General features: G+C 45.5%; 1 protein-coding gene across 1 annotated transcript; it reads right to left on the bottom strand.

Moving 5' to 3' along the window:
• Window positions 1-1377: 1377 nt before the first annotated feature.
• Window positions 1378-8283, bottom strand: LOC140404138 (ferritin heavy chain A-like). Its single transcript, XM_072492554.1, has 3 exons — window positions 8182-8283; window positions 7168-7314; window positions 1378-1527 (listed from the first exon to the last, which is right to left on the bottom strand). Exons 1-3 carry the CDS (start codon window positions 8281-8283, stop codon window positions 1378-1380), a joined length of 399 nt encoding a protein of 132 aa, XP_072348655.1.

Raw genomic sequence — 8283 nt, 5'->3', positions numbered from 1 at the left:
CCACTGCTTGGTGACCTATAAACCCCAACCAATGCTCTGTTTCTTAGCCCCACCCAAACTATTTCTACATCTGGACCGGAGGTCCTTTCTCACGAATGTATAAATCTCACTTTTAACAGCGCTACCCCACCTCCCTTCCTATTCAGCTACCCAAAGTGTGCATTCAGATAGATTGCCTTAAATTCGGTCCTTCCATTATTTTCACAACCACTAGCCTGGTCAGCTGGCACCTACTCCCCTCCTGCTGACCCTTATTTTTACCTTGCGTGTATCCGGTCTGTTTAGCAGCTCCCATTGCATCCACTATTTATTCAAATTCAGCACTTGGCAATGGCTTACATTTCAAGAATCCCTTTATTGAAGTGGACCTTGACACCCCCAAAGACATGAAAAGAAAATCACTTGTCACAAGTAGGCTTCAAATGAAGATACTGTGAAAAGCCCCTAGTCGCCACATTCCGGTGCCTGTTTGGGGAGACTGGTACGGGAATTGAACAGTGCTGCTGGCCTACCTTGGTCTGCTCAAAGCCAGTGATTTAGCCCAGTGCTAAACCAGCCCCTGGCAAAACTATGCAACATGTCAAGGCAGGTCTGCAGTGCAGCCCCTAGAGAAACATCCCAGAAAAGTAGTCAACTTAAATTTCAGTGGTAGCCAAATCAGATCCTTAGTTCAATAAGTTTGTTGAAGTTATGGGTAGATCACACGGAATCACAATTTCCCATTGTGACACAAATAATCTTCACCTGTGAATCCTAACAAGTATAATTAAAATCTAGTGGCATGATTAATTATAATTAAAATCTAGTAGTCTGCTCCTTAAACAGGTACTATCTCAGAAACACAAGTCTCTGCTGGTTGGTGCTATGATCTGCAAGCTTCATCATCTTAATGTTCACCGAACAAGTCATTCAGCAAATCACAGACCCCAGAGAATTGGGGTCAAAATAACCAAATTATTGCTCTGCGATCACCGCACCTTGTAATTAAGCTCCCATAATCCTCACTAACCCTATATCTTGCTTACCTCCCCCATACATCTTCTAGTCTAGGTACTAATGGCATCAGGATAGCTTGGGAAGGTAGTCAAGTAACCAGTACCGACTCGAATGGCAGAGTAGACTTGATGGGTTGAGCAGCCAACAGAAGATTCCATTGTTTAAACCGTGTTCCCGAGTTATCCTGTTAAGCCCTGATATAGACCAGCCTTTCCTCCATACCAGAAATCTGCTTTGCTGGTTAAATGTACAGTTAGGAATGTTTGACACGAGAGCTGTAATGAACAGACTTTATTTTGTGCCGTTTAGATTAGGACATAAAGCCAAGGTACAGATATGACAGATCACCCGAGATTACAGAATTGTCCTGGATAACTTCAGTCACTCTCCCAGGGTGAGCTTGTCAAACAGGTACTCTCCCGTGCCATTCTCAGGGGCTCCCAGTCTCTTCAGGTTGGTGATGTGATCTCCGAGCTTCTTGATCATCTTCACTTGTTCATCCAAGTAGTGAGTCTCCAGGAAGTCACAAAGCTGAAAAGAGACAGAAAGCATTTTATGTTCAGCAGGAGATAAAGGAACATGGGAGCTTCCCCAGACAGATAGTAAGACGGTTAGATGTTATGTTATTACATCCCAGGAAATTGGGGCAAGACCCACTTCACCCAACCCCTCCCACCAGCAAAAGCAAAGCTATTAGGATTAGAGATGTTCCAAATAGTATCAAGACCTACAAGCTTATGAACTCCAATATACGCCCAGAAATAAAGAACTCACATGAGGGTCAGTGTTCCCAGAGGAGAGTTTGTGCAGATCCAGCAGACTCTGGTTCACATTCTTCTCCATCTGCAGAGCTCTCTGCATTGCCTCCAGACCATTGCTCCACTCATCCTGCTCTGGTTTCTGAAAGGGAGGGAAGGAAGGAAAAATCCAGGATGTGGATGGATGGATTTTAAAATTAAAAACGGTCCATTACAACGGCAGAGGATACAGATCATCCACCAGATGAGGAAATGGGTCACTCAGGGCAGTTAGTTTCACTAAAATTACATGGTTTCTTCATGTTTTTCAATATTCTGAGCTCTGGCAGTTTAAAGTTAAACATGTCTGCCCCTACGACGAGACCCATTGGCAAAACCTACAGAGTCAAGGTCAAAGTAGTGGTCGGTACCACATGGGAAAAGCACAAGTCAACAATTCACACTACTGCTACTCCACCTGGTTCAGAAACCACCACAACAACCCCATTAGATATAGACCTCCAGGATAGAGGTTTCTGGGACTGGAGAACAGAATTACTTCCCGAGCTAGCACATTAGGGGCTGGTTTAGCACAGGGCTAAATCGCTGGCTTTGAAAGCAGACCACGGCAGGCCAGCAGCACGGTTAATTCCCAAACCAGCCTCCCTGAACAGGCACCAGCATGTGGCAACTAGGGGCTTTTCACAGTAACTTCATTAGAAGCCTACTTCTGACAATAAGCAATTTTCATTATGTCCACAGGGAGAACCCACTCCTCAAGTGTATCACTAGCCGATAACTGAAGCACTGTGCCACATGTGGAACAGCCTCAACTGATGCACATTTCCTGCATGAGGTTTAACCAACTTATGGTGAAATTCCAGTTTCAATCTTGGGGGAAGTCTGAACAATCCCCATGAAAAGATGTGGCCATTTGTTCCATGAGCAGGAAGCTCAAATTTAATAATAATAATTGTTACAAGTAGGCTTACATTAACACTGCAATGAAGTTACTGTGAAAATCCCCTAGTCGCCACATTCCAGTGCCTGTTTGGGTACACGGAGAATTCAGAATGTCCAAATTACCTAACCCAACAGGTCTTTCAGGACTTGTGGGAGGAAACCGGAGCACCTGGAGGAAACCCACGCAGACATGGGGAGAATGTGCAAACTCTGCACAGACAGTGATGCAACCTGGGAATCGAACCTGGGACCCTGGTAAGGCAGATGAACTTAGAGCTTGGAACTATGATATTGTTGCCATTAGAGACCTGGTTGAGGGAAGGGCAGGATTGGCAGCTAAACATTCCAGGATTTACATGTTTCAGGCGGGATAGAGGGGGATGTAAAAGGAGGTGGAGTTGTGCTACTTGTTTGGGAGAATATCACAGCTGTACTGTGAGAGGACACCTCAAGAGGGCACTGAGGCTATATGGGTAGAGATCAGGAATAAGAAGGGTGCAGTCACAATGTTGGGGTTTTACTACAGGCCTCTCAACAGCCAGTGGGAGATAGAGGAGCAGATAGGTAGACAGATTTTGGAAAAGAGTAAAAACAACAGGGTTGTGGTGATGGGAGACTTCAACTTCCCCAATATTGACTGGGACTCACTTAGTGCCAGGGGCTGAGACGGGGCGGAGTTTGTAACGAGCATCCAGGAGGGCTTCTTAAAACAATATGTAGACAGTCCAACTAGGGAAGGGGCGGTACTGGACCTGGTATTGGGGAATGAGCCCGGCCAGGTGGTAGATGTTTCAGTAGGGGAGCATTTCGGTAACAGTGACCACAATTCAGTAAGTTTTAAAGTACTGGTGGACAAGGATAAGAGTGGTCCGAGGATGAATGTGCTAAATTGGGGGAAGGCTAATTATAACAATATTAGGCGGGAACTGAAGAACAGATTGGGGGCGGATGTTTGAGGGCAAATCAACATCTGACATGTGGGAGGCTTTCAAGTGGCAGTTGAAAGGAATACAGGACCGGCATGTTCCTGTGAGGAAAAAAGATAAATACGGCAATTTTCGGGAACCTTGGATGACGAGTGATATTGTAGGCCTCGTCAAAAAGAAAAAAAGGAGGCATTTGTCAGGGCTAAAAGGCTGGGAACAGACGAAGCCTGCGTGGAATACAAGGAAAGTAGGAAGGAACTTAAGCAAGGAGTCAGGAGGGGTCACGAAAAGTCATTGGCAAATAGGGTTAAGGAAAATCCCAAGGCTTTTTACACGTACATAAAAAGCAAGAGGGTAGCCAGGGAAAGGGTTGGCCCACTGAAGGATAGGCAAGGGAATCTATGTGCGGAGCCAGAGGAAATGGGAGAGGTACTAAATGAATACTTTGCATCAGTATTCACCAAAGAGAAGGAATTGGTAGATGGAGTCTGGAGAAGGGAGTGTAGATAGCCTGGGTCACATTGTGATCCAAAAAGACGAGGTGTTGGGTGTCTTAAAAAAATATTAAGGTAGATAAGTCCCCAGGGCCTGATGGGGATCTACCCCAGAATACTGAAGGAGGCTGGAGAGGAAATTGCTGAGGCCTTGACAGAAATCTTTGGATCCTCGCTGTCTTCAGGGGATGTCCCGGAGGACTGGAGAATAGCCAATGTTGTTCCTCTGTTTAAGGGTAGCAAGGATAATCCCGGGAACTGCAGGCCGGTGAGCCTTACTTCAGTGGTAGGGAAATTACTGGAGAGAATTCTTCGAGACAGGATCTACTGCCATTTGGAAGCAAATGGACGTATTAGAGAGGCAGCATGGTTGTGAAGGGGAGGTCGTGTCTCACTAACTTGATAGAGTTTTGAGGAGGTCACTAAGATGATTGATGCAGGTAGGACAGTAGATGTTGTCTATATGGACTTCAGTAAGGCCTTTGACAAGGTCCCTCATGGTAGACTAGTACAAAAGGTGAAGTCACATGGGATCAGGGGTGAGCTGGCAAGGTGGATACAGAACTGGCTAGGCCATAGAAGGCAGAGAGTAGCAATGGAGGGATGCTTTTCTAATTGGAGGGCTGTGACCAGTGGTGTTCCACAGGGATCAGTGCTGGGACCTTTGCTCTTTGTAGTATATATAAATGATTGAGGAAAATGTAACTGGTCTGATTAGTAGGTTTGCAGACGACAAAGGTTGGTGGAATTGCAGATAGCGATGAGGACTGTCAGAGGATACAGCAGGATTTAGATTGTCTGGAGACTTGGGCGGAGAGATGGCACATGGAGTTTCATCCGGACAAATGTGAGGTAATGCATTTTGGAAGGTCTAATGCAGGTAGGGAATATACAGTGAATGGTAGAACCTGCAAGAGTATTGAAAGTCAAAGAGATCTAGGAGTACAGGTCCACAGGTCATTGAAAGGGGCAACACAGGTGGAGAAGGTAGTCAAGAAGGCATATGGCATGCTTGCCTTCATTGGCCAGGGCATTGAGTACAAGAATTGGCAAGTCACGTTGCAGCTGTATAGAATCTTAGTTATGCCACACTTGGAGTATAGTGTTCAATTCTGGTCGCCACACTACCAGAAGGATGTGGAGGCTTTAGAGAGGGTGCAGAAGAGATTTACCAGAATGTTGCCTGGTATGGAGGGCATTAGCTATGAGGAGCGGTTGAATAAACTCGGTTTGTTCTCACTGGAACGAAGGCGGTTGAGGAGAGACCTGATAGAGGTATACAAAATTATGAGGGGCATAGACAGTGGATAGTCAGAGGCTTTTCCCCAGGGTAGAGGGGTCAATTATTAGGGGGCATAGGTTTAAGGTGAGAGGGGCAAGGTTTAGAGTAGATGTACAAGGCAAGTTTTTTTACGCAGAGGGTAGTGGGTGCCTGGAACTCGCTACCGGAGGAGGTAGTGGAAGCAGGGACGGTAGGGTCATTTAAGGGGCATCTTGACAAATATATGAATAGGATGGGAATAGAAGGATACGGACCCAGGAAGTGTAGAAGATTGTAGTTTAGTCAGGCAGCATGGTCGGCACGGGCTTGGAGGGCCAAAGGGCCTGTTCCTGTGCTGTACATTTTTGTTCTTTGTTCTTTATGTCTGAGTGGCAGGCTCCGAGCTCAGTGCTGAGCTGGCTGCTGCAGGAATGAGCGGGAACTGTAGTGTCAACTGTTTTTATAGTGTGTACTCTCACTGGTAATGTTGCATGTGTGTTGGTCCTACTGCATCTCCATCAGTGAGTGTTTGATTGCACCATGATATGCTGATCTAAATATCATGACAAGCCTGATGAGATTTGACTGTAGCCATCCAAGTCACATTACCCATGTCCTGAACTTGGTTGAGATCCAGTCCTGGTGGGATCACACTCATCTGTCAGCTGAAGCGGCATGCTTCCCAAAGTACAGGTAACTGGGCAGAAATAGTCAAGAGCCATCAACACAAGGGAATCCTGAAGGGGTTGGTATATAAAGTCCTGATCCTGGACTGGATTTCAGTTAAAAGTAGAGCAGAAGCTTAATTTGGAGCAGAAGCTTAATTTGGAAAACTGGTCTGGGTTTTAATGTATATTTAACGATTTTTTTAAAAGTTGGGAGTCGAGCCCCCTATCCAATTTTAGTTCCGAAATAGTGATTTCCTAATGACATCTGTATTTGCTTGCACCTTCAAACCTCATTACATTACACCAGCCTCACTCAAATTTCATTCATCCAACTCCTCTTGACTGGCAACCGTGTGCACCATGTCCAAGATGCAACACGGCTCCTTAGACAGCACTTTCCAAACCTGCCATTTAAAAAGGGCAACAAATATCTGTGATCACCACCCAAAATTCCCCTCCAAGCCTCTGATGAACGGTTACTGCCTTATCATGCAAGGTGATGTCCCCTTCAAGACCAGGCTTGGAACCCTGGGGACTCCGCCTCTGCCCATCGGTGAGCCATACATAAAGGGTTGCCTCATGGGCTGTGTAGCAGTCAGCACTTGTCTCAGCTCTAACACAGTTCTTAGTCTAATAAAGCCTTCTTTACAGTTTAATCTCCAAGCTTAGTTATTAAGGGTACCTCAAAATTCTGGAAATCCCTCCCCAACAGCTCCAGGTTCAATTACCAGCTTGGGTCACTCCTCCTGGTGCTCCAGTTTCCTCCCACAGTCCAAAGATGTGTAGATTAGGTGGACTGGCTGTGATAAATTGCCCGTGACAAAAAAGGTTGGGTGGGATTACGGGGCTACAGGGATAGGGTGGAGGAGTGGGCTTAAATGGGGTGCTCTTTCCAAGGGCCTCCTTGTGCACTTTATGTTCTACGTATATCTATGTAAACAGCAGTGGGTATACCTACACCACATAGGCATGGGTTTAAGGCAGTAGCTCACATCACCTTTCAAGGGCAATAGAAATGCTCATCTAACCAGTGACAATCCAAACCCCATACATAAAATATTAATCCTCCAGGCTTCCATGACCAAAAAACAAAAGTCACCAATTTGTCCATTAAAATCTAACCTTGACATCCTCCAGGATGATGCGGCCTCCACGTTTATTCTGGAATTCCATCAGTTTCTCAGCGTGTTCCCGTTCCTCATGTGACTGCTCCTTGAAGAACTCAGCAAAGTGACGCAGGGCAACGTCATCCCGGTCAAAGTAAGAGGACTGAATGGAAAGAGTCAGAAATAAGACTCATCTCATTATGACCAAAATGTTTGGATTTGCTAACAAACCCAATCATTGAAAGATTACAAAGTGCTTCTGCTGCAATTCCACCTGCTTCCTTATCTTTCCTGATTAGAAGCCCCAAGGGGGAAAGTTTTATTTATAGAAAACAGAAAGGAAATTGACAACTCAACTTCCCTTTGTGATGTCTAGCATCAGCAGTCAGATAAAAGCAAAACCTTAGTAGTTGAAGATAGTCACTTCAGGCCTTTGGAGAAAGATTTTAACACCAGAGCCAGCCAATTCACTAATTAGACACCCAATTAAGAATAGTTTCAATCCAATTTCAATTTTTAAGCAATCTTCTGACCAGAATGGGGGGCACAATAGCAGTGGTTAGCACTGTTGCTTCACAGCTCCAGGGTCCCAGGTTCAATTCCCAGCTTGGGTCACTGTCTTGTGTGGAGTTTGCACTTTCTCCCACTGTCTGCATGGGTTTCCTCTGGGTTCTCCAGTTTCCTCCCACAGTCCAAAAAAGTGCAGATTGGGTGGATTGGCTATGCTAAATTGCCCTTAAGTGTCCAAACAAAAAAAGGTTAAGTGGGGTTACAGGGATAGAGTATTGGGGGGGGGGGGGGGGTGCTCATTCAAAGGGCCGGTGCAGACCCGATGGGCCAAATGGGCTCCTTCTACACTGTAAATTCTATGACACTACAAAACAGAGGTGAATGAAATCAAGTGTTCTTAAACATACATTGGATTCAAACTGGACAACAGAGATACCCAAAAGGAATGCCAACCACTTATGTGCAATGGATGCTACAGGTCTAACTTTGAACCAAGACCCCACAAAAATACAAAACTCACCATGGAGAGGTAAACATAGGAGGAATAGAGCTCCAGGTTGATCTGCTTGTTAACAGCATCCTCACAGTCCTTGTGGTAGTTCTGACACACTTGGGAAGCCAT

Source organism: Scyliorhinus torazame, chromosome 29, assembly GCF_047496885.1.
Source record: "Scyliorhinus torazame isolate Kashiwa2021f chromosome 29, sScyTor2.1, whole genome shotgun sequence".
Classification (NCBI taxonomy): Eukaryota; Metazoa; Chordata; class Chondrichthyes; order Carcharhiniformes; family Scyliorhinidae; genus Scyliorhinus; species Scyliorhinus torazame.
Note: the sequence above shows the minus strand (reverse complement) of the source record. Positions and strands in the feature narration are given on the sequence as shown.

Coding starts and splice junctions, on each gene's coding strand:
- LOC140404138 (XM_072492554.1), bottom strand. CDS start 8,283: ATGGCTTCCCAAGTGTGTCAGAACTACCACAAGGACTGTGAGGATGCT. Junction 7,315..8,181: donor CCTATGTTTACCTCTCCATG/GTGAGTTTTGTA, acceptor CTTTCCATTCAG/TCCTCTTACTTTGACCGGGA. Junction 1,528..7,167: donor TCATCCTGGAGGATGTCAAG/GTTAGATTTTAA, acceptor GTCTCTTTTCAG/CTTTGTGACTTCCTGGAGAC.